General features: G+C 34.3%; 1 protein-coding gene across 5 annotated transcripts in view; it reads left to right on the forward strand.

The window, feature by feature from the left end:
* The window catches only part of XPO1 (exportin 1), a 54800-nt gene extending 30963 nt beyond the window's left edge, over positions 1 to 23837 (forward strand). For all 5 annotated transcript variants that reach the window (XM_069069026.1, XM_069069025.1, XM_069069024.1 and 2 more), the window contains 19 exons: positions 548 to 729; positions 1946 to 1994; positions 2078 to 2197; positions 2912 to 3040; positions 4358 to 4516; positions 4802 to 4999; positions 6011 to 6149; positions 6750 to 6931; positions 7490 to 7646; positions 7734 to 7897; positions 8552 to 8686; positions 10595 to 10778; positions 13770 to 13876; positions 15605 to 15799; positions 18101 to 18269; positions 19101 to 19235; positions 19332 to 19491; positions 19580 to 19676; positions 22786 to 23837. In XM_069069026.1, the coding sequence (XP_068925127.1) occupies positions 548 to 729; positions 1946 to 1994; positions 2078 to 2197; positions 2912 to 3040; positions 4358 to 4516; positions 4802 to 4999; positions 6011 to 6149; positions 6750 to 6931; positions 7490 to 7646; positions 7734 to 7897; positions 8552 to 8686; positions 10595 to 10778; positions 13770 to 13876; positions 15605 to 15799; positions 18101 to 18269; positions 19101 to 19235; positions 19332 to 19491; positions 19580 to 19676; positions 22786 to 22932 (2808 nt within the window). In that variant the 3' untranslated portion in view covers positions 22933 to 23837. The remainder of the gene's footprint in view (positions 1 to 547; positions 730 to 1945; positions 1995 to 2077; positions 2198 to 2911; positions 3041 to 4357; positions 4517 to 4801; positions 5000 to 6010; positions 6150 to 6749; positions 6932 to 7489; positions 7647 to 7733; positions 7898 to 8551; positions 8687 to 10594; positions 10779 to 13769; positions 13877 to 15604; positions 15800 to 18100; positions 18270 to 19100; positions 19236 to 19331; positions 19492 to 19579; positions 19677 to 22785) is intronic.
* The last annotated feature ends 3223 nt before the right edge of the window (positions 23838 to 27060 follow it).

Here is a 27060-nt window from a genome sequence, read left to right on the forward strand (position 1 = left end):
ATTCTTTGGGGTTTTCTTTACTTCAGTATCCTCCTCTGAAGATGAACCCTGGTCATCTCTTCCCATAATAGGTTTCTTTCTCCTTTGCCTGTGCATTTTTTTAATAGCCTAATTATTTGTAGTCACCTCTAGCCCTGGGGTGTGGGAAATCTTGCCTCAGATCTTCAGTTCTTCTCTTTGACCTGAAACCAAAGCCTAAACTCCAGCCTTTTGTAAGTGCCCACAACCAAGGGTCTTTCTTGCCCCACTGCTTCTGTGCTGATTCCTTCTTGTCCCCGCCATTGTCCACAGCACAGCTGTCGGTCTGGCATTCCTGGTCAGCAGAGGTTTTCTGGGCTCAGATGCCCAACTCCCCTTACTATTCTGGTGGCTGGGGTCAAGGCAGCCTCTCAGACCAACTAACCCCAGGATTTGCCTCTTGTTTTTGAGGCTATCTAGTTGCATGCTGTTAAAAGGGAACCTAGCCTGAAGGTGTTTACTCTTTTAATTGAAAGAAGGAAATTTAACTATAAATAATGCAAAATAATTTTGCATTTTGTACACTTAGATCTTAAAACAGGAATGGCCCAAACACTGGCCAACTTTCATCAGTGACATTGTAGGAGCAAGTAGGTCCAGTGAAAGTCTCTGCCAGAATAATATGGTGATCCTTAAACTGTTGAGTGAGGAAGTATTTGATTTCTCCAGTGGACAGATCACTCAAGTGAAAGCAAAGCATTTGAAAGACAGGTGAGTATTCTATAATTTCATAATAGAATTGTCTAAAAATTATTACTCTTCCAAGATGGTATTATACTTGGAGAAATAGGAACTTTTGAGCCTTGATGTTTTGAATGAAGGGAACTTGAGAATTATTCAGATGTAGGGGTGAGAAAGCAAAGTGTACCCTGGAATCAGTCTAAAGTGAATTGAGAAGTTTAATAATTTTTCTCCATATTAGTATTTTTTTTTTAAAGCAATCCGGGTTAAGTAACTTGCTCAAGGTTACATGGCCAGTTATTTCTGCGTGTGGTGCTGAGTGTCCAAGCCTGGGATTTGATCTCAAGGTCATCCTGACACTGGAGCCGGTGCTCTTACTCGCTGTGCTACCTGGCCGCCCCCACATTAGTATTTTTTACAGTGTATTTTTTTGTGTTTCCCCAATTCTTACTAGTTCTAAATAGGGGGAAAAAATTCCAGGTAGCTTTTTAGGCATATTTATTATACTTAGATTATTATACCTGGAAGTTATAATTTCTCTTCCATGAAAGGGAACCCTTTCAAACTTAAGGAAAAATGAGAGAAGGGGAAAAAAAAATCTCCTTTGCTAATAGAAACATGTTTGTGGGAAATAACTTTTTTTTTTCCAATATGGATGTCTATACTGTTTTACACTCGAGTATAAAGTCATATTAGGGGGAATATATATATATATATATATATATATATATATATATATATATATATATGTTGGCATTCCTTTTTTTCCTTGTTATTTGGACACAAGGGAAGATTTTAGTACCCTTTCTCTGGATTAAAGGTATTGGCTTGACTGAAGTTTCTAGGGTAGAGTTAGATGGCAAAATTAAGCCAGCTGTCTGAAAGATACACATTTATTTGGTGTTTAATTATCCACAAGTGTTGTTATGTAGCACTTTCAGAAGTTAAATTAATGGCCAGTATTGCTTTACTACTTTCAACACTGGAGGTGAGTGACAGTTGGAAGGAAAGCAAAGATACACAAACTAACTTGATATATTTAGAATTAAGACCAAAGTAACCTACAAGACAGGGTGCCATGGTCATAGGATGTTTCATGAAGTAGAATGTTAAACTTATCTTCTACATTCTTGTTTTTATATTTAGAAAAGAATAAAAGGTAAAAAGAAATTGCTGCTTGTTTTTCATATATTAATAAGATGTTATAATTAAAGATTCACTCAACATTTTGATCACTTTTTTATAGCATGTGCAATGAATTCTCACAGATATTTCAGCTGTGTCAGTTTGTGATGGTGAGTAATTTTATTTTCGATATTTTTAAAATGAAGACTACTTGTTTTAGGAGACAATTACTGTAGGTATATTTTTGTTGCAGGAAAATTCCCAAAGTGCTACGCTTGTACATGCCACTTTGGAAACATTGCTAAGATTTCTAAACTGGATTCCACTGGGATATATATTCGAAACCAAGTTAATCAGCACATTAATATATAAGGTATACTTAATATTTTTTTCCCTCTTAATCATTCCATTAACAACTACAATTGGTAATTTGCCAATTGTATGTTTTGATACTAGATAAGAAAGTAATGTTGTGTATGTATAAGGTCTGTAATCCATCTCTGTGTGCTTTTCAGTTGCTTCATGGTGTCTTGGTTGTTCCACTTTCCATTGTTTTTTCAGCAGTGGGGAATGTACAACTTCAGTCAAATTAATACCTTTAATCCAGAAAGGTGTAAAAGGTGGTTGTTCAGGCTGCTTTACTTCTCTGTTTCTGGATGGTAGTTTTTATAGTAGGATCCATGTTTAATTGTATTGATATCTAATAATGCTGCTGATGATAATGTCATTAACATTAACATAGTCCTTACTATGTGCCAGGCATTGTGCTATAGTTTTGCCGTTATCTCATTTGATCCTCATAACAACCCTGGAGAGTAAGTGCCAAATAAATGTTAGTAAGAGATGGTTTGGATAGTGTTAATATTATCTAACACTTAAGAGATGAGGTGAGTCTTCATCTGAGTATATAGTAGTAATTTAAGAATTCAAGCACCAAAAATGTCATTTACTGGGGGAATGATAGTAATATGTGGTAATTCATTTTTTGTGTATTTCCCTATCACTTATTCATGCCCCCACTTTGTAAAATTTACTTAAACACTTTTTATGGGTCCATTATTAATGTTTCCCCTTTTTCCTCCATTAGTTTCTAAATGTTCCAATGTTTCGAAATGTTTCTCTGAAGTGCCTCACTGAGATTGCTGGTGTGAGTGTAAGCCAATATGAGGAACAATTTGTAACACTATTTACACTGACAATGATGCAGCTAAAACAGGTAAGGTGATTGTTTAGAATCATTTAGTTTTGATCAGATTATGTCATTAAAGGTAAATCAATGAAAATGTTCATTAGAATTCTGTGATTGTCATGGGGAAATCAGTTTGCTGACAATAAGTACTTAATGATCTTTAAAAATTTCATTAAAAGAATAGGTGTGACTCTGAAAGAGCAGTGTGCAACTATAACTACATATACTAAAGGTCTATAAAAATGTGCATACCCTTTGACCCAGCAATACTGCTTCGAGGGCTGTATCCCAAAGAGATCACAAAAATGGGGAAATGACCCACATGTACAAAAATATTTATAGCAGCTTTTTGTGGTGACCAAGAACTGGAAATTGAGGGGATGCCCATCAATTAAAGAATGGCTGAACAAGTTGCATATGAATGTAATGGAATACTATTGTACTATAACAAATGAAGAACAGGAAGACTTCAGAAAACCCTGGAAAGACTTAGATGAACTGATACTGAGTGAAGTGAGCAGTACCAGGAAACATTCACAGTGCTTGAGGACTGATTTTGATAGACTTACCACTTTTCAGCAATGTGAGAACCTAAAACAATTCCAAAGAACACATAATGGAAAATGCCAGTCACATTCAGAGAAAGAACTATGGAGTCAGAATGCAGAATGAAGCATGCTATTTTCTTTTTTATTTTGTTTTATTTTGGTTTGGGTATTTTTTTTCCTGTCTCATGGTTTTTCCCATTTATTATAGTTCTTCTATGCAGCATGACTTATATGAAAATATGTTTAATAGGAATGCATGTATAGAGCCCATATCACATTGCAAGCTGTCTTGGGGGAAGGAAGGGGAGAAAATTTAAAAGTGATTGTTGAAAACTAACAATACTATAAATTTTTTTTAAAGGATAGGTATGCTATCAGATGAGTTCTGTTACATCCATACTTTGTTAACCCAATCAAAGATTTTGAATTCTGGGTGTTAAAAAAAAATGTAGAAATACTCCAGTTCCTCAGTTTATATTCAATAGATCTCTCAAATGTTGACCTTTTACTTAAGGTACTTAATAATGATTGACAGTGTTGGTAAGTGACATAAAAATTATTTATGAGGAACAGGGTGAAGTTCAATAGACAGGGTGTAGAGGTTGACTTGGAATTCTAGCCAAATTTTTTGTAATGCCTACAAAGTAGCTAATAATAGCAGGGAACCATGGAAGTCTTTGAATATAATCTGAATGTTAGAAAACAAGTTTCTGGAATTTATCAGTTAAGAATAGGTGAAAGAAGTGCTATTATTTTTATTGCTAAATATATAATTTAATACTATCTTTAATTTCAGATGTTACCTTTAAATACCAATATTCGACTTGCTTACTCCAATGGAAAAGATGATGAACAAAATTTCATCCAGAATCTCAGTTTGTTTCTCTGTACATTTCTTAAAGAACATGGTCAACTTGTAGAAAAGCGATTAAATCTCAGGGAAACATTGATGGAGGTAGGAATTTTTTTTGTTTGTTTTAAAATGAAAGCACATATGATGATATTAAATTCTAACATGGATAAGAGCATAAGTTATTTCTCATTCATCTTTATCTTGACAAAACTTCAGATATAGTGTAGAAGTTATTTCTGCTCCAAACACATTCTGCACTTCCACAGTAAAGTTTTAGATAGGGATCTTTCATCAAAGTACCAAGTTTCTGGCAGAATTTGTGTAAAAAAGTTAATTGGACATAGGACCATTTTTTTCTAACACCTAGCCTCCCTTGCTTTTGTATAGGCTCTTCACTATATGTTGTTGGTATCTGAAGTAGAAGAAACTGAAATCTTTAAGATTTGTCTTGAGTATTGGAACCATTTGGCTGCTGAACTATACAGAGAAAGTCCATTTTCAACATCTGCCTCTCCAATGCTCTCTGGAAGTCAACATTTTGATGTTCCTCCCAGGAGACAACTTTACCTCCCTGTATTATCCAAGGTAACTAATGTGCACAGAAATAACTGCATAGTTTCCTTTCAAAAACCCATCTTTCCTCCAGCCAGAAGATGAATTTGTAATATTTGATGCATAAGAGTAGAAAACTTCAATTGAAAATAATTTCTTACCTGGACCTCATCTATTTCTTGACTGCCAGCATAGGAAGCCCTGTATTGGCACTTACTCCGTCTCATAAATGTCTTTGTCTAGTTATCAGTATTCCTGATGATGTGACTTTTTTTAACTCTCTAGCAAGATACCCTTGTATGTGTCTCCTTTATATCTTGAATAATCTACTGCTTTTCCAAGGTTTTGTTATTTTAAAATTCGTCAATTAATCAGGTGGTGGATACAGTGGCTTGATCCCCTTGGGAGTCAGGAAAGCCTGCATTTGAACCTTTGATAGGTGTGGCATGGCTGTAGGGCCTTGGACAAGTCATTAAATCTTCCCCTCAGCCTGCATTTTGTCACCTCTAAAATGGGGTGATAATGATAATATTCTGTTTCATAACGTTTTCGAATGGGATAACATTTTAATAAAAAGATAGCTATCTTTGGGGTGCCACTTGTGGTCATTGAAAGCATTATACAGTTTCCTAAATCACATCAGCCCCGCTCTCCTTCCTGGTCAGTTCTGGGACCAAGTAATTGATTATCTGCTGTTTCTATCCCAAATATTATGCATATGTATTAATTCATCAAAATTGTTATGTCAGTCACATTTGTATATTTTTTTCTGTGTGGATTGTTGGGCTCCTTGATTTGCTCTTAGGTAAGCATGGATCTTTTTGAGGAGGCCTTAATGTTTTGGTGCTGAATACAAAATCTCTAGAGGAAGGCACCCAACTTAGGTAGATCTTCTTTAAAGAAATATATGAGAAGAATTGCATGGGAAAAGATGGTATGGATGGGGTATAATCAACAGTGGAGGGAAGTATCGATATCGATCATAAATCCATTGATATGTTAAAGACAAAATGTTTAGATATTTTCTGCCTATATTGTAAATAGGTCCGTTTATTGATGGTGAGTCGAATGGCTAAACCTGAAGAAGTGCTGGTTGTAGAAAATGATCAGGGAGAAGTTGTGCGAGAATTTATGAAGGATACGGACTCCATTAATTTGTATAAGAATATGAGGGAAACTTTGGGTAAGTTGATAGTAATAACTTTAAATTTGAACTATATATGAATACTTGGAAGATAATGATAATAGGGGACCATATTGGATAGAGGGTCATGAGCAATAGTTCTCAAAACTGCAGCTTGTCAAGTTTACCTTTAGAACCTTGAGGAGGAGTAATAGCCAGGCTCCTGAGCACTCAATCAGCCAATGCCAGGGGGAATTTGAGAGAGTGACCCTAGAAAGTGTATTAGACCATTTTGATAAACTTTGTAATGCTAATGTTGGAAATTATGATTCCTGTAGAATTTTGTAAAATCAAGATCCTAAAATCTAGCAGTTAGTTGTTGGTTAAGTTTGCCATATTTTCCATGTGGTGTAAATGGAGGTGACAGTGTTATTGCCTGCAGTATTATAGTTACACATAACCATTTACCTATGCAAGTGGCTTTATTCAAGGTGAGTATTTGATGTGTTTTTGCTGAATGCAAAGTTTGACCTGATACATTTTAAAAAAGTTATCATTGAAATGTATTCTAAAATGAGATGACATTTCTAAAGTGCTTAATACAGTGCCTGTCATTTAGTAGGCCACTATATAAAAGCTTCTTCTGCTTCCCATTTTCAGTATACCTTACACATCTGGATTATGCAGATACTGAAAGAATAATGACTGAAAAACTTCACAATCAGGTGAATGGAACAGAATGGTCTTGGAAAAATTTGAACACTTTATGTTGGGCAATAGGCTCAATTAGTGGAGCGATGCATGAAGAGGATGAAAAAAGGTTTCTTGTTACAGTCATAAAGGTATGTTGTAAGTGTATGTAAATTTCAAAATTTCTGTGCCTTTGTATCTCTTATAAATTTATGATTTTTTTTTTTTTTTGCTCTTTGGAGGGCAATTGGGATTAAGTAACTTGCCCAAGGGTACACGGCTAGTTTTTTGTGTGTAGGTGTTAAGTGTCTGAGGCCAGAACTGAAATCCAGGGTCCTCCTGACTCCCTGGGCCGGCGCCTAGCCGCCCACATGGTATGATTCTTAAAGCACCACATGAATTACTTTTACTATGGACAACTCCTTTGCTTAGCTGATAGGATATATGGGATTTTGGTTCCTGTTGGACAGCTGCCTAGGGCAGAAGATAAAGCCATTGTGTGTATATGTTACATATATGTGCTTTTTCCCTTTCTTGGAGATAAGAGATTTTTACCTACTAACTAATCTGTCTGAAGAATCTCTAAAGAAGCTATAGGTTATTCATTCCCAGAAAAATGGATATTTTCCTTTCTATTCTGATTGTAAGAAAACTTTTCAATCTGGTCGACTGTTAGTATTCTCTAAATGAGATTTTCTTTTACGTTACAGGATCTTTTAGGATTATGTGAACAGAAAAGAGGCAAAGATAATAAAGCTATTATTGCATCAAATATCATGTACATAGTAGGTCAGTATCCTAGGTTTTTGAGAGCTCATTGGAAATTTTTGAAGACTGTGGTCAACAAGTTATTTGAATTCATGCATGGTAAGTTTTTCATTTTCTCATTCTGCTTTTTTTTTTTTTTTTAAGTCTTGTAAAAATAAAATGCTTAAATGCTTTTTCTTTGTTCAGAAACCCATGATGGTGTCCAGGATATGGCCTGTGATACCTTCATAAAAATAGCGCAAAAATGCCGCAGGCATTTTGTTCAGGTTCAGGTTGGAGAAGTAATGCCATTCATTGATGAGATTTTGAACAACATTAACACTATCATTTGTGATCTTCAGCCTCAGCAGGTATGTTTCATAGCTGGTCAGTTTTCTGAAGTATCTTACTGATGTGGTGGTAGTGATGATTATAGAAGAGAAATGGGCTATATCAGTAGTAGTTGGCAGTTACCAAGTTCAGTTTTGGTTCCTTACATGTAATGAGTCAGCATAAGTAGCATTATTTAGCTTTTCCAAATCTTTAAGGATAAAATTTAAAGCTAGAAGGCAAACTGTGAACATGCTATAGGTGATATTTTATTGTGGTTTTAGGTTGACAAAAAAATTTTAACCTTTGGGTGTGGAGGCATATATGTTAGCTATTCTGAAAATAGCAGTTCCCATCTACTTGGAATTGGCCTGCAATGAAGGGGTAATGAAGTCTCCCAAAGAGGTTGTTCTTTTGTGGGGTTTTTGTTTTTGTTTTGTTTTTTTGAGGGCAATTGCTCAAGGTCACACGGCTAGGTTTTTTTGGTGTTAAGTGTCTGAGTCCACATTTGAACTCCGGTCCTCCTGACTCCAAGGCCAGTGCTCTATTCACTGCGCCACCTAGCCACCCCAACCAAAGAGGTTATTCTTGTGAAGCATTTTTTTAATAATGGGGGTAAGTAGGGAAGTTCATTAATAAGAATGCCAAAAATTTTCAAATCGTTGAGTGTAATTTTAATTTACTTTACATACTAGGTTCATACATTTTATGAAGCTGTTGGATACATGATTGGTGCGCAGACTGACCAAACAGTACAAGAACATTTGATAGAAAAATATATGCTACTTCCTAATCAGGTGTGGGACAGCATAATTCAGCAAGCCACAAAAGTAAGCGTTCTTTATACTTTTCTTGGGAAATCTTGAGAGTTTGTTTTGGAAAAGAAGTGCCCACAAAGCAATCAAATGGGCATAGACCTAGTTTTTCAAATAGTTGTAGACCAACATATTGTGAGGTTATTTAAAAAGTCATACAATAACAGTTGTGATTCATATCAGAAAAGACAGCATACTTGTCAGTTAAGTCATGGATTCTCTATATTTGACTTGTGAAAACAGTAATTTGTCATTCTGTGAGATAGTAAAACAGCAAGATGTTCATACAAAGACATTCATTCATCATTGTCTTGGAAAGTCTCCTTTGTGAAGTCTAAGTAAAAGCATTTCTCTATTGAAGATGATTGGAAGTTCTCTAAAAATGCTATTGGCCATTATTTATGTGCATTGACACCTGAAAAATATAGACATCCTCAGTTGTTCTAGCCATCCAAGCTAGAAAGACAGCTTGAATGAAAAAGTTTATTGTCTAGATGATAACATGCAACTAGTAGGTATTTAGTTTTGAAGAAACTAGAGATTCTTAGAGAATGGGGATGAAGAGGGAGTTCAGTTCTTCACATTGGGGCCAAACTATATATGAAAAAGGCATGGAGATAGAATGTCTTTCTGTTAGGAGCAAACAAGAGAGCCAATTGGAATTTCCCTTAGGTGAATTTTTTTATACTTTGTGGTTGGCATAAATAAAATATATTGCATGTTCTATGATTCATGTCCAAGGAAGTACTTTAAAGGATATGTTTTAAATACAAATTCCTACCAAGAAATTGGACCTATGTGGCAAGAACATAAGTGAATGGGTACACTGAATGGTGATGTGGTACCTCGTTAGTTTGAAAAACGTGGGGGGAAATCTTACCTTATATATTGGGCAAATTAAGAGTTTCCAAAGAATGTATGGGCAGCCAATGTGGCACAGTGGATATAGAGCATTAGACCTGGAATCAGAAAGATTCATTTTCTAAATTCAAATCTGACCTGAGAGACTTAGTAGCTGGGTGATCCTGGGCAAGTCACTTAACTCTGTTCCTTATCCATAAAATGATCTGGACAAGGAAGTGGCAAGCCTTTTTCAGATTGGGGTCCAAATGGGTTGGAAATGACTGAACAACCAGCTATATGAGCCAGAATGAAATGAGAAGGCTTGAAGAGATTACAGTGTATATAAATGTCAGAAGTATTCAGAGAGACTTAAAAAGATTTTTGATAGGACTTTGGGTCCAGAGAATAAATACTGGTGATGAAGGTGAAGGTGGTGAATACTGGTGACGTTTTTTTTTTTTAATTATATTCAATAGAGTTTAATATGCAACTAAGTGTATATTGTGTCAATGAAAGGTTGGTTGCCTTATGGGCATATGGGAAATTTTAAATTCCGTCTATCGAATATAATCTGTCATTTTGTACCTGGGCTTAATTAACTTCCCCTATAATTGGAAAACCCACTGTTATACATCTTCTCTCCCCCCACCCCTTCTCATTTAGACACATTATACTTTATTCCATTTCCGCCAGTTTAGTACATTGAATTGCAAATACTTAGATTTCACAATGACTAAGGAGCCCTATAATATAGATAACTTGGAATTTAAAAATTAGCGCTGTGAATGGCTTTTTTGTAAAGTTACCTTGTTAAGATTGTTAGTATTTGAATTGGGTATATTGTATTATCAGTGCATGATAATGAAAATTTTTTTGCCCTCTTTAAAAAAAATTGTTACAGTTGAAGAATGCATCTGGTATACTTGACTACAATTTCTCTTTTGTTTTGCACTTAAGACTATATTACTAGTAGAAATTTGTCTAAAGAGATAATAGCCTATATAGTTGTCTTTACAATGTTTTATTGTATCATTTTTTTTGTTTATAGTATGTCAAATTGATTAATATTTTTTCTTATAGAATGTGGATATACTTAAGGATCCTGAAACAGTTAAGCAGCTTGGAAGTATTTTGAAAACAAATGTAAGAGCATGTAAAGCTGTTGGTCACCCCTTTGTAATTCAGCTTGGACGGATTTATTTAGATATGCTTAATGTGTACAAGTGCCTCAGTGAAAATATTTCTGCAGCTATCCAGGCCAATGGTAAGTGTTTCTAAATTCTTTTTTATTGCAGTAAGTAGAAAATCTTTCTAGTTTCACTTTGTACAATTTGGCCAAGATTAGTCCAATTACTTATTTCAAAGAAGACTAATTTTCAGGAAATTAGGACAGTATAGTAATGTCCATTGTGAATTGACAATAGGATAGTATGGGAATTGAGGTTATATTTGGTTTGGCCTGATTTTATACATAGGGAATGATCTATCTTAATTTTCCCCCTATTCTAAGCATATAATCAGAATCTTCAAAAGTTTGTCATTTTAAAAAATCCTGTTTTGGCATATTTTGTCATAGAAAAAATTCATATTTTATATTATTATCTGGGTAAAAGACACAGTTGAAGCCTGGAATTCTCTGATATTCAAGTGTCCTGGAGCCATAGGCAGAGTGAGGCGGATGAGAAGTCCCAGGGTCTGGCTCTGGGTCAATGAGGACTTGACCCTTCTGGTGCCTGTTCATCTTTGTAAGATAGGCCACCTGATGGAGGGAGGCTTTCCAGTAATTTTCCTAGGAAAACATCAATTAAATGTTCATTTATTATCTACCTCCTAGAATAAATATATGGTATGTTTTATTCTAGCATAGGAATGTGCAAAAGGCATTCAGTCTCCAGAAGTTAGAACTTTTAAGTAGATTGAATGTAAATTTGTAAACCTTTGTAGGGATATGGAAGACCTCACAGCTGCTTCTTCTCTACTTGTTTTTTTTTTTTTGTTAAATTTTAAGTTCTAAGCTGTCCTCACTCCTTGCCCCAAACTAGAGAAGGCCACCATTTGACACAGGTTTATAAATATAAGTAAAATCTTTACTGTGCATTCCTGTACCAATTCTTTATCTGGAGGTGGATAACATGTAACTTCATAGTTTCTTTGTAGTTTATAATCAAAAGGTCTAAGTTCAGAGAACAGTAATGGTGTTACTATTTCCACTGTGTTCTCCTGGCTCTGTTTATTTCAGTCTTGATTACTTAATGAAACTTTTCCATGTTTTTTCTAAAATTAACCTGCTCATCATTTCTTACATCAAAATAGTATTCCATGACTATCATAACAAAAATTGTTCAGCCATTCTCCACCTGATGGGCATCTTCTCAATTTCCAGTTCTTTGCCTCCACAAAGAGAGCTGCTATAAATATTTTAGAATATGTAGATTCTTTTCCTTTATCACAGACCTAATAGTGGTGTTGCTGGGTCAGAAGGTATACACCGTTTTATAACTCTTTGGGGCAGAATTCTAGATTACTTTCAAGTGGATGTTGAATTGGTTCACAGTTCCACCAGCAGCATATTAGGTGTCCCCATTTTTCCATATATCCAACATTTATCATTTTTCTCTAATTTGATAGGTGTGAATGATTTTTCAATGTTTAATTTACATTTCTCATCAATAATAACTTGGAGCATTTTTTTCACATGACAATATACTTTGATTTTTTTTTCTTTTCAAAATAAAACTGCCTGTTCATATCCCAATTATCATTTGGAGGATGTCATTCTTATAAATTTTGACAAAGTTCTCTATATTATCTAAGGAACCATTATAAATTTTTTCCCCAATTCTCTGCTTTCATTCTTATCTTGAATGCCTTAGTTTTATTTATACAAAAAATTTTCAATTTAAATTAAATTTTTTATTTTTTTATTATTAAACTTAAATTTAATGTAGTTATTCTACATTTCATATTGCTCTTGTTAACTCATAAGTCCTTCTATCCATAAGTCTTATAGGTAATGTATTCTATATTCTAATTTTCTGGTAATTCACTTTGTATCTATGGCATGTATCCATTTTGACCTTATCTTGGCTAAATGGTGTAAGATATTGGTCTGTGCCCAGTTTCTGTCAGCTACTTTTCAGTTTTCCTAACAATTTTTATCAAATAGTAAATTTTTATCTCAGAAGCTTAAATCTTCACATTTGTCAAACATAAGATTACTTAAAATCATTTATTACTGGGTATTGTATGTCTCCTCTGTTCCACTGCTCTACCTTTCTATTTCTCAGCTAGCACCAGATCTGATAGTTAATTCCTTATAGTTTAAGATCTGGTATTGCTAACCCTCCTTACTATGCATATTTTTTTCACACTAATTTCTTTGATGTTCTTGACCTTTTGTTCTTCTAATGATTTAACTTCTTATTAGCTAAGTAAGATAATTTTTTGGTATTTTAATTGGAATGGTATTAAATAAGTAGATTAACTTTGGTACAATTGTCATTTTTACTATTTTGGCTCTGTCCACCTTAGAACAATTAATATTTTCTCCACTTAAATCTGACTTCATTTGTGTAAAAAGTTTTATATTTACGTTAAGTAGTTCCTGGGTTTGTCTTGGCAGGTAAACTTCGAAGTATTTTATAATGGCTACGGTTATTTTAAATGAGATGTGTCTCTCTTCTTGCAGCGTCTTGTTGATAATACGTAGAAATGCTGATGTGGTTTTATTTCAGGGGTGAGCAAACTCTGGCCTTTTTTAGTTTTTGGTTGAATTTCACTCTTAAGATTTTCCAAGTATCACATCATCATTTGCAAAAAGGGATAGTTTTATTACCTCATTGCCCATTCTGATTCCTTCAATTTCTTTTTCTTTTCAGTTTAAGTGAAACAGCTGCTTCTTCATTGTAGGTTTTTGTAACTGTCAGAAACTCTCCTTTAAATTCTTGATGAGACTTTAGTTACTAATATACTTTGGAAATATGATCAGGGGTAAATAACTTTTAGGAATGTGTGTGCAAAGCCTATTTCAGATTGCATGCCGTCTTGCGGAAGGATTGGGAGAAAATTTTGAATATGAATGATGAAAACAAAAAATTTAATTTTTTTAAAATGAGAATTCAATATTGGCAATTATTTGACTCAATAACTAGGTTTTTCTAGCCCTAAAAATCATGAGTCTAATAAGTTACCTTTTTTTAAGATATAACAACAGTTTTTGGAATTTATTCATAGAATTTTATTTTTTTTTTTTTAGGTGAAATGGTTACAAAACAACCCTTGATTAGAAGTATGCGAACAGTTAAAAGGGAAACTTTAAAATTAATATCTGGTTGGGTCAATAGGTCTAATGATCCACAGATGGTGAGTAGGAAATTTATTTTTATTTGTGTTCTTGGTTCTCCTTTGGAAGGATCTATTAAAAGATGCCCTATAAATGTTCAATTCTTTACATATTATAATCCTAAAGATGATGAATAATTTTCTAATAAATTGTTTTTCAAAAAATTCAGTGACTTCGTTTGTCTCCAATGTCCATTTAGAGGAAGGAAGGAAGATGTTAATGAAGACAGTTTTCCTGGAGAAATATTTATTTCTAAACCACTTAAACTTATTTTCCCTAAAAAATCAGCTTTTCAAGACAAATAAGAACCAATAATATAGATAGGCAATAGGGTTGAGGTGGGTGGTTCTAAGGATTTTTAGCTAGAAAAAGAAATTACTACAAGAAATTTTCTATCTTAAAATATTTCAAAGGCCATTCTAAGGAATAGGAAGAGAGCAGACTTGACTCTTTGAGATTCCAGATGGCAAAACTGGAATTGAGAAGTTGGGATTGGGGAAGCAGATTTCTACTCTGCAAAAAAACTTATGTATTAATAGAAGAAACTGCCTTTACATTCATTTTGGTAGGTGATTTCAAGGTTCTGTGCAGTGTTCATATGCTTGATTTTTGTCAAGGACTGAAAATCAGTATGAAACCATTAGTCTAGGCAATTTGGGATATTTTTACTAAGATTTTAAGATTTTGATTCATAAAATTTACATGAGATAGTTTAAAGCTTTAGAAGTATATCCAAGGGCAGCTAGGTGGTGCATTGAGTAAGAGCACTGGCCCCAGAGTCAGGAGGACCTGGGATCGGTTCCGGCCTCAGATACTTCACACCCACACAAAATAACTGGCCGTGTAACCTTGGGCAAGTTACTTAACCCCAATTGCTTAAAAAAAAAAAAGTATATCCAACAGGAATTGTTTAGATTGCTTATTTAAGTGGTCTAGATGAATAGAAAACAAGTTCATATATATACTTGTTCAATCATATCTGACTCTGTGGCTCCATTTGGGGTATTCTTGGCAAAGATACTGGAGTGGTTTGCTACTTTCTTCTCCAGCTCAATTTACATATGAGTAAACTCAGGTAAACAGGGTTAAATGAGTTACATAAGGTCACATGGCTGGCTATTAAATGTCTGAGGCCGATTTTGAACTCGAGTCTTCCTGACTCTAGTCCCAGTGCTTTCTCTACAGCACCACCTATCTGCCCTGTACACATAATAATAATAATAATAAAACCTATGTGCATATTCAGAAAGCATTTAGTAAATTGATTTGACTTTTTGATTCCATAGATAAATTACATAAGGTCTTGTCAAGTTGAAGGAGCTAGCACTTTATAAATGAATCATGTATTTTCTTTAAATTTTATAGGATTAGCATGGAACCTCTCTTAAACACTAATCTCTTATATTTTGTCCCTCAGTCTGTAATTCTTAATTATACTCATTAAAAAGTAGACTTTACTATTATCAATTTATAAAATATCATAAGATACTGCTGGATGTTTCTTGGTTATATGTAATTGTGTCTGGTTTAGAAAATATCAAAGGAGGGTTACTATAGTTGAGACAATCAAACTTCAGAACTCTAGTTTTTTTCAATTAGATTTTAACTATTTTCTGTCAAGATTATGTAATCTGTTGTAAGACATAGTAAATGGTGGTCTAGTATTGATTTAGAATGAGGGAATGATACAGGAAATTCCTAGTTTTGAATTTACAGGTTAAATTTTTTGTTTTCTTGCTTCTTAACAGGTAGCAGAAAATTTTGTTCCTCCTTTATTGGATGCAGTTCTGATTGATTACCAGAGAAATGTTCCAGCTGCTAGAGAACCAGAAGTACTTAGTACAATGGCCATCATTGTCAACAAATTAGGGGGGCACATAACAGCTGAAATACCTCAGATATTTGATGCTGTTTTTGAATGCACATTAAATATGATAAACAAGGTATATACTACTTAGATCTTGATTTTGGCAATGACTTGTATAGGGATAATAATTCTATAAATAGTGGCCAAAAGTAACAAGGAACCATAGTTTTTAAAAAATATAATAATGTCCATAATTCTAGCAGTGGCATAAGTTATTTGCATAATTCTGCAGACAACACAATGAGTAGCATCATCACATTCATCTTTATTCATTTAAATCAGTGCTTCCACATAGTCCAAATAAGTTCCCAATGCTTATTTTTTATAGTATCTTTTCATTATTTTTACTTCTAAGGTGTGTCTCAGTAAAACCTTACCTTGTAACAAAGGTGCAGTTAGGTAAACAAATATCTGAAAGCATGTTCCCAGTCTTTTGTCTACCTATAAAGTGGGATGTGTATCAATTCATCATTGTTTGGGAAAGTTAGTCGTTGCATTGATTTAAACTCTCATTTTTGTATTTATCTTATGTGTTTGTGGTTATTCTGAATGGCTCATTTCATAATTCTTAATAACATAATGTTTCAATTCACAGATCCCTAGCAAATATTCCATTATATGTTTTACTACAATTTGTTTAGTCTTTACCCCAGCCAACAAGCACTCAGCTTTGTTTCCAATTTTTTGTTACTGAAAGGGCTATTATTAGTACTTGGGGTTGAATACTGGATTAATTAGCCTTCTTAGAACATAGATCTAGAGTTTGCCTTAGAACTTCTGTGGTCTGTACTAGCTCTAAATCATACTTTTATGGTATCACCAAACTACAGGGTTGGTAGGTTGCATGTACATTTTAGAAACTCCCCCAATGTTTTTGCTTCTTGATTCTCTAATCTATATTCCTAAAATTGCCGGATTTGGAGCACAACTCAAATAATTTTCAATTTGGTTGGACCAATTTACTATTTAGCTAATCAGTCAGCCATGTGTATCAGTGACCATGTCTGGCCACAGACCTTCGATTGTTGATGATTTCTGCTTTTCATCTTTGTCTGTTTGGTTAAAAATAAATCTCATATTTCTATGAAAATTTTAGAAAGAAAAATCAGAACAATTGTTGATAGCTTTAATGTTTTACTAATACTTTATTCCCAAGTTAAATTGAGTAGTATGAATGTCATTTGGAATAGATACAGAAATTAGAAGTACCATGGTCCTTAATCTCAAGTAGCTAGTTATAATGAGAATAATCTCCATAGGGTATATAATGCCTACATAAAAGGGATTATCCTTGGGTTTTTTTGGTTTTGCCTTTTGCAGGGCAATTGGGGTTAGGTAACTTGACCAAGGTCACACGGCTAGTTTTAAAAGGGAGTATTCTTAAAATAGATTAGGCATAGATGGTATCTAAGAATCCCTTTTCATACCTACTTTATCGCAAAGAAGTGTGAAAAGAGGATGGTATATGAAAATGCAGATATTTTTAGGGGTGTTTTGGCCTTTGCCATGCTTTGGGTTTTTTGTGTGTGTGTGTGTGTGTGTTGTGGGTTGGTTTTTTGTTTTGGGGTTTTTTTGGGTTTTTTTGCTTTTTTGGAGGGCAGTTAGGGTTAAGTGACTTGCCCAAAGTCACATGGCTAATAATGTGTTGAGTGTCTGAGGCTGGATTTGAACTCTGGTTGTCTCTATTCACTGTGCCACCTAGCTGCCCCCATGCTTTGTGTTCTTTAAACTGTTATCTGCAAATATCTGATAAGTCATATATCCCAGCATTTTCATTTGATTCTTAACTAACACACAAACATAAGTTTAGTGTGTCTGATTACTAAAAAAAAGTTTGTAGAAGACTTTTAGCTGCTATTTCATTAATAAGATACACTAGTTGGTACATAATTACTTTAAAATGGCATACTTTTGTGACTAAATTGAGACCTGCTTAAGATTTAATAGTAAGTATGATGTGATGTTCCTGGGAATTAACAGGTTTATGTATGGTGCTTCAAAATTTGAGTTACTTAGTCTTTTGCACAAAGCATAACTCCTGGCATATGCCTGTTGTTTAACAGATTACAGCAGCTTTTTTAGTCACACACTGACGCCTTAGTGTTTGTTCTTGAAAAAGTTGACCCCAGAACTGTTTGTGTATTAAAACTATGTAAAGGTGATAGGCAGCAACTAAATAAAAGCTCAGTTTTTATAGTGCTTTCACATTCATTCTTACTTGATATTCATGATAGCCTTAGGAAGAAGGTAAGACAGTGATTGCCAAGGTCATACAGCCTTGTGGCAATAGTCCTCACAGTTTTTTGACTCTTTGCAACCTCTAGGTAATAGAACAATGGCATGAAAAACTTACTTTTTTCCCACCCTCCATCTGTAGGACTTTGAAGAATATCCTGAACACAGAACAAACTTTTTCTTACTACTTCAGGCTGTAAATTCTCATTGTTTCCCAGCATTCCTGGCCATTCCACCTGCACAATTTAAGTTAGTTTTGGATTCTATTATCTGGGCTTTCAAGCATACTATGAGGAATGTTGCAGATACAGGTAAAGAATATGGGAATTCTGTTCCTTGTCACTTATCCAAAATTTTTACATTTACTTGAACTATTTTGTTAAAGTATTTATTACTCATAAAGTACAAGATAAATAGAAATTTGTATCTTAACTTTGCAAATATGGTTTCAGAATGCACAGCGTTAGTTTGCTTCTAGAATCTCACGAACTTCAATTTTGTAGTAATGGATAAAGCTGCTCTATTATACTGTTTGCGCTTGGAAGAAAAGATAACAGTATGATTTCTCTATCTCATGGCCATCTTTCATTCTGTAAGCATATGGTACCAGGGAAGGAAGAATTAAGTTGAAGCTGTGAAATGCAACAAAAATTTTATTTAAATTTAATTTTTAAAAAATTTATACTTAATACCCTCCCAAATCTTTTAACACTGTCCTGTTTTTTGGCTTCTTTCTGAATTTTTTTCACATTTCTTGAGTGCTTGATAAAAGTGCCAAATGAGTCCACAGATATTATGTATAAAAGATAAAATTTCTTCCCCTATAGAATATATAAGTAAATAAGTGTGTTTTGTGTGTGTAGTACATTAGAATGATTTTTCTGTGTCTTAGCCTCTCATTCAGTTTGGAATGGTTCAAAAGGTAAATTTTACGTGAAGAATTTTGTAGTAGAAAGTATAGGGAGTGACTCCAATGAAGTCATGTTAAATTATCCACTATTTTTACATGTTTTAGCTTTGCTAAAAATAGGATTAATAGGAAAATAGAATATAAACTTCAAGATAATTTTGTTGCTTAATCAACATTATGTATCTTGAATAATATGATAAAGACTGATTAAGCCTTGTTCTATATATTTTAGGCCTACAAATACTCTTCACACTCTTGCAAAATGTTGCACAAGAAGAAGCTGCAGCTCAGAGTTTCTATCAGACCTATTTCTGTGATATTCTTCAGCACATCTTTTCAGTTGTAACAGACACCTCACATACTGCTGGTAAGAACATGAGAAGGTCCAGTTGTGAATTCTGCAGTAGGTATCATCTGTGGTTTTAGCCTTTAAGAGTAATGAGGATTTTCATATTATCCACAGGTTTAACGATGCATGCTTCAATTCTTGCATATATGTTTAATTTAGTAGAAGAAGGAAAAATAAGTACACCATTAAATCCTGGAAATCCAGTTAACAACCAAATGTTTATTCAGGAGTATGTGGCTAATCTTCTCAAATCTGCTTTCCCTCACCTGCAGGAGTAAGTACTTTATATAGTCTTTAAAGTTTGCCATTTGAACACAATTTGTAGAAATGTTGATGATTTCATCACTGTTTTTATTTTTCAGTGCTCAAGTTAAACTGTTTGTAACAGGACTCTTCAGTTTAAATCAGGATATCCCTGCTTTCAAGGAACATCTTAGGGATTTCCTGGTACAGATAAAGGTATGTTACTCAGATTTTCTTAAAATACCGATTTCATTACTGTGGAATATAACAGGATACAGATAACATGTACCTTCAAAGGATCCTTTTAGTTTTAGTGGAAAATTAATTAGGTATGAGATAGGTCAGATGTGTTGGCCTTTTGACAAAGTCCAAATTTTATACAACAGTTGCTTTTTTTAGGGGATTTGTGCTGTGAGTTTGGATTAAGTCAAAGGGCCGCATTTGAGGACCTAGAGAGCAGGTTCCTCACCCCTGGGATCAGTGGTTTTTAAATTGATTACCTAACAAAACAAAAATGCATATGTCCAATCTTATTTTCTGTTTGGGTCCTGTTTATTAATTGGAGGTTCAACCCTATTTTGGGGAATCATGTGAAGGGGAATCAGGGTTAGGATTGTATTGAAATAGGGAATTTCAGGGATAGAAATAAGGGGTATGCTTTTGGCTATGTTGGGGAAATTTCATTTCCACACTAGGACAGGAGGTTTAAAAAATAGGGGAGCAGTGGTAATATTGTGAGGAGGAAGCCCCCCACGTATTCTTAAATAACTATAGGAGGCTGCCATAGGAAAGAGATAGAAGGTTTAATACATTTTTTTTTCTTTTTGGAGGGGAAAAGGTAGGGCAATTGGGGTTAAGTGACTTGCCTGTGGTCATATGGCTAGTTTTTGTGTTAAGTGTCTTAGGCCAGATTTGAACTCAGGTCCTCCTAACTCCAGGACCTGTGCCTCTATTCACTGTGCCACCTATCTGACCCGATTTTCTCATTTTTCTTAATGTTCTCTTTCGTATATCCCCACCTTTGTTTCACTGTCCCTGCTCCTCTCAACCCAAAAAAACCACTTTCAAAAATTTTGTACATAATATACATGGGATTTATTAGCTGTTTTTATAATAATTTATATTATAATGAATTCCCTGTTGACCTATGACCTATCTCATACCTATTGCCTTGCAGCTGGCCACAAAGTGAGCTTAGATTATTCTGCATCAAAGGTTATGTTTGACTAGCAACTGTCAGTTGTCAAGATTAAACAATCTTGTCATGCTTTCTCTGGCATTCATAAATGGCAGATACAGTTTAATAGGTTGCTTTTTCTATTTTGTATTCCACATAGGCTTTAAATTGAACTGTTCAAACTCATGGAGAAATCATAGGGGAACATGAAGGGGGTGGTATTACTGATGTCAACACTAGTGTATTTAAATTCATTAGTCCCAACCTGCTGTCAGAAATTAGGATTACACAAGAAAGCCAGATTCTTAAAATTAAATCCACTTGAAATGTCACTATATTTTACTCCCAAGAGTAGCACATGACCTGCAAAACTCCTAAATTTGCTGAACCAGATTAAAATATATCAGGAAATATTTAACAGAACGTAAAAATACTATGAAACATAAACGATGTTCATTTGTGAACATTAGTTCACAAGTTAATATTCTGCCTCTAGACATCCTTATACATAATGGTTTCATGGCTCCCAATTATATTTGAATTTGATGCCACTGCTGTGCTGATAGTTTTTAATACATGGTACAATTTTATATTGTCTTCAATGTTATATGGAATTAATCACTTAAGTACCAATAATTTCATGACCTGGAAGATAGCTAAGAACACTTAGGAAAGAATTTTAGAGTTAAAAGACCAGTGTGGGGGCGGCCAGGTAGCACAGCGAGTAAGAGCACCAGCTCCAGTGTCAGAACGAACTGGAGATCGAATCCCGGCTCAGACACTTAAGCACCCACCCAGAAACACCTGGCCATGTAACCTTGAGCAAGTTACTTAACCCCAATTGCTTAGGGGCAGCCAGGTGGCTCAGCGAGTAAGAGCACCGGCTCCAGTGTTGGGACGACCTGGAGATCCGAATCCCGGGCTCAGACACTCAGCACCACACCCAGAAATAACTGGCCGTGTAACCTTGAGCAAGTTACTTAACCCCGATTGCTTAAAAAAAAAAAGACCAGTGTGGTAGGTGGTACAGTGAATAGTATTCAACTTGGAGCCAGGGAGAATAGAATTTGATTCTTGCCACAGACACTTAAAAGCTCTTTGAATACCTTCCTCTTTAACTCTTAAGTTTCTTCATCTGTAAAATGGGAATAATAGCACCTACCTCAGAATTGTTGTGAGGATCAAGTGAAATAATTTTTGTAAATGCCTGTGTGTGTGTGTGTGTGTGTGTGTGTGTGTGTGTGTGTGTGTGTTAGTAGTATGATGTAGTGGGGGAAAATATATCTTGGACTTTGAGAACCCAGAATTGAATACTATTTTTGCCTCTGCACTAAGCACTCTGTAAATGTGAACTTGGTAAATTGCTTAAGTTCTCTAGACCTTGACTTCCTCTTCTATAAAAGGAAGAGGTTGAATTAAGATTTGAATAATCTTTCCTTTCCACATCTGAATTTTTTTCAGTCCTGTAAGAGTATCTTGCTTATAGTGAAGATCAAATTCTGTGCCAATAATTTCTAAAATTCTTTCTATAATGCTAGGTAGGATTTACATATAGGATATATATAAAGCTTTTAAGCTATTAATTTGCTCAGTATTTCATGTTGAATGATTGCAGAGACTTGGGACCCCTGTATAATCTGTTTCATTGAGTGAAATCTGAGTTAAATGTCAATACCTCTTTTTTTTTTTTTAAAGTGACTTGCCCTAGGTCTAGTTTTTTTTGTGTTGTGTTTGAGGCTATTTTTGAACTCAGTTCCTCCTGATTCCAGGGCAGGTGTTCTATTCACTCTACCACCTAGCCGTCCCAATACTTCTATTTCTAGGAGATCTTTCTTAGTGTGCTTTCAATTCCTCATCTCTTGTGATAATTACTATGTCTAGTAACTTTAAAACATGAATAAAAAAAGTTGACAACCTGGCCTTTAGATTTTGCCATGCCAATTTAGCCAAGTTGAAGGTGGTCACTATTCTTTACCTATCATGAGACATTTCTTTGGGAAGTACTGTTTAATAATGTGTTTACTCAGGATAGACTTGTGAAGTTTTTGAAATTTGGCATTTTTTATTTGAAATACCTTTCTAAAAAGAAAAGCAAAACTACTTTAGTATTGTTATATGAAATAAGCATTTAAACGACCCTTTTTACAGGAATTTGCAGGAGAAGATACATCTGACCTGTTTTTAGAAGAAAGAGAAACAGCCCTTCGACAGGCTCAGGAAGAGAAACATAAACTTCAGATGTCTGTCCCTGGCATCCTTAATCCACATGAAATTCCTGAAGAAATGTGCGATTAAAAATCAAAACAAGTTATGCTGGGGTTTTTTTTTTCTGTACAGCTGCTTTGTTGTGGTAGAAGAAAACAGCATTTGGATATTTGTTGACCAAAATGATGCCAATTTGTAAATTAAAATGTCACCTAGTGGCCCTTTTTCTTATGTGTTTTTTGTATAAGAAATTTTCTGTGAACTATCCTTCCAATGTTTAAGCTTTTGTTTTGGTCATCTTTATTTAGATTTGCATGAAGTTGAGAATTAAGGCATTTTAAAAAACAATATTACTTCATGCCCATTTTGTGGCTGGGATGGGGGGAAGAAGCAAATTGAATTTGAAAAAATATACTTGTAAATTCTATTGCGAAATGATACAATTTTTTTCCTGTAACAATACCAATTTTTAATTAGGGAGCATTTTCTTTCTAGCCTATATTTCAGTCTAGAAGAAAAGGTAATGAGTAAAACAATTGCGTTGTTAAAGGATCATAGTGCTACATTGTCTTGAAGGTAGCACGACTTGGACTGACTGAATTGGATGGCTAGACTACATGTATTACAAGTCTGTATGGCAAGTTTGCAGCAAGATCATGTGCATATCATCCCATTGTAAAGCAACTTCAAAGAGTATGGGAACACAGTTAGTTATTTTTACACAGTTCTTTTTGTTTGTGTGTGTGTGCTGTCGCTTTGTCGACAACAGCTTTTTGTTTTCCTCAATGAGGAGTGTTGCTCATTTGTGAGCCTTCATTAACTCGAAGTGAAATGGTTAAAAATATTTATCCTGTTAGAATAGGCTGCATCTTTTTAACAACTCATTAAAAAAAAACTCTGGCTTTTGAGATGACTTATACTAATTTACATTGTTTACCATGCTGTAGTGCTTTAAGAACACTACTTAAAAGCAAAATAAACTTGGTTTACATTTATTTTTTCTTTATTGACTCAAAATTATTGATGTATTATTGAAAGTGGTCATCTGTGTTGAGTCAAAACTTAAGGTAAAGAAAGTGTGGAAACTGGGACAAAAACAGTTGTATGATGGACAAGAAAATGTAACTTTAAAATTGGTCTGTGTAATTACAGAAACATATATATATGTGTGTGTGTATGTGTGTGTATATATATACATATATATGTCTACAGATTATCAACCTATTTCTAAAAACTAAAGTTTTGTGGGTGTACCCTTGTATAAACCTTTCTCCTTTTTTTCTGTCAAGTGGAGGTGAAGGAATAGAACATTTGTGAACCAAAATGAACTTCATAGAATTTCAGGAAAATTAGTTGCCTTTTTAATTGCATTCATTGCTATCTTAAAATAAGCTCATTCTGTCTACTTTGTTTCCTTTTAATATCTAGGGAATAATTCCAACTAAATTCTATTGATTTCATTAAAGAAAGAGGAGAGGGTATGGCTAGATTTGAGTGTTTTGAGTTTGGGACAAAAATGGGTTGACAATTAGAGGGACTAGGACTTAGGGAAAGAAAGTTGTAGATAAAGGGAGTACCATGGTTTGGTCCAGAGTTTCATCTCTGATTAGAAACATTAAAAAGCCTAAAGAAGTACGATCCTCTGTACACAGTCAAGCGTCAAGCCTTGAGAACTTGTGTGAAGGGGTGGTTTTGTTCATTCAGAACCATAGGACTACAAGCTGCTCGCCTTTGGGTGGGAAACAGAAAAGGCATTTGTTAGAATTTGTTTTCTGGTGACTTGTGTTTTAACTTCAACCAAAAAGAAGTTGTTGTAGTGTAATGTTTATATGCTACATCTTAAATATACTTTAAACCTTTTTTTTGTAAGACAAATCACTTCATGATTAATGAATGTAATTTTAAAGTTGTATTATAACTATTTAAATAGAAAATTATTTAATGCCTTGTGAAAGCTGTCACAATTTCTAGATTGTAGCTGTAGTAAAATCTCTGGAAAGCATAAAAAATGGAGTTTTAGTACATCTAGTCATAGTTCTGTGCCTGTATTTATGTTGGTTGGAAAACTTTTAAGTTATAATGCTACAGTCTGGACAATAAATATTCATTCACTCAAGTTTTCCTATCTGGATAGCTAGGCTACTGCTGCCATTTTGTTTTAAAATGCATTGGGTGTATCCCATGCTAGATTAAATCATAGCTTGGGACAAAAACAAGAAAAAACCAGAAAAAAAAATTTTGGATGACGTTTACAATTATTGTCCTAGTAGTCTCCCACCTCATCTTTGAGAGACTTAAATGTTTTATTACCTTTCCAAGAACCTTTTTGTTGTTGTCCACCAAGAAATTTTCTATCTTTTAGAGTTGTTAGGAATGTACTATGTAAATGGACATTCGATATCCACTTGTTTTGCTATTAGACAAATCTTTCCACATTTCTTAAGAAAAAAGTCACTAAATCTGTTGGTAAAGGGTACTGTCTGGTGAAGAAACTCCCTCTACCAATGCAGGGCAGCACTTTTGCTATTAAGTCTAATCTAATTAGAACAGAGATTCTTGTCTATTTTTGTGTTGGGGATCTTTTTGACAATTGGTAAAGCCTTTAAATCCTTTCTCATAATGTTTTTAAAAGCATAAAATACATATGATTACAAAACAAAGAGTGAATTGTCAAAATTTAAACAAGTTCCCCAACCTCTTGATTGATTCAAGGACTTGTCCTAGGTCACAAAGTATATGTCAGAAGGAGGACTTGAATTCAAGTCTTCCTGGCTCTGAGGCCAGCTCTTTTAACTATATTATTGTTTCTCTCCATTTCTGACTGCACAAGAATCCATTAGTTCATACACTGTTTTTAGCTTTAACTTTTTTCCAGTTCTTGCGCTATAACAGTGCTGCTATGAATATTTTAGTATGTGCTTGTCTGACTTCCCTTGAAGTCATAGTGAGACTGTTGGGTTGAAAAAGTATGTTCAGTTTGGTCAGTTGGTATGATTCCAAACAAATTCTTAATAGTTATACCACTTGGTTAAGTATATCAGTGTGCCTGCCTTTCCATTTAGGATAAGCTTTTGAGCTATTGTGTATCTCATCTAGTAGGCGCTGCAATGTTCTGGGGGGTTTGAAATCTACATAATGTAATTAACAGAATGGACCATCTGGAGGACCTGACTATCCTTTGGGTTTTGTGCTAGATCATGATGGTGGAATATGCCATTGGTGAGGTTTTGTCTCGTTTTATCCCTCTTGATGTTAAAATGATTAGCCTTTGTCAGTGTTTTCATCTATTGAATCAAATTCAGTAGGTTGTATTGTGATCCGTTGTATGCTGATTTTAATACCTACAAAACTTGTTCTGCTGGTTTTAAAAAGTGACACCTATACAAAAATCTTGAAAATTTTTTAAAAAATTATTCATGATTAGGGGTGTTATTCTAGAAATGCCCAAGGAAGAGGAGTAATGATCTTAAGTATATCAACACTTTATTGTGCAAATGTGAATAAAAATATATAAGCAAGCATGGTTGGGTACTCAGGCTAATAATTTGGTTCCGATTGTCAGGGTAAGACAGCTCAGACTTTGAATTAACCTAACTGAATCTATGTTAGTGATATATTAGAAAGTCTCGTGTTTTCCATAAGGATTTAGGAGCAGTGTCTTCATTGATAGTCGATATACATTGTCAGGGCAGGTTCTAAACAAACATGGCGTGTTTTTGCAAAAGTACTTTGTTACAATAAAAGCCACTGATATACTTAGAAAATGACATTATTAAGAACATTGGGGAACAAAAAAGTACATAAATGCTGCCTAATAGGTCTGATAATCTGATGGTTTACTAAGTGGAAGCCTCTGCTTTTAATACTATCTGGAAATGGCATCCAATAACAAACATTAAATGTACATTATGTGCAAATCACTGCTATAATTGTTAAAATACGCTGCCTACTTTTACACACTAATGAACTAGTACAGATAATTGTCTTAACAAGGGTATAGCCATCTTTAAAAGTAACATTTCAGTAGGTAAGGATTTTGTTACTCAAAAGGACTATTTAGTTCAAATAAGATATGACCCTTTTTCTGGAGGCAGAAATAAAGGTATTAAAAGCCTTAGCTAGAAAGTTGGTTATATTAGTAAGCCAGTGCAACTTCTGTTTCATAGGGCTTTTTAAGAAAAAAAATTTTTCCCCCAGGAAAGAGATTCTTAGGCACAA

This window comes from Petaurus breviceps, unplaced genomic scaffold (genome assembly GCF_028583685.1).
Source record: "Petaurus breviceps papuanus isolate PSGF00001 unplaced genomic scaffold, PetGlider_PUasm1.0 90775, whole genome shotgun sequence".
NCBI classification, from domain to species: domain Eukaryota; kingdom Metazoa; phylum Chordata; class Mammalia; order Diprotodontia; family Petauridae; genus Petaurus; species Petaurus breviceps.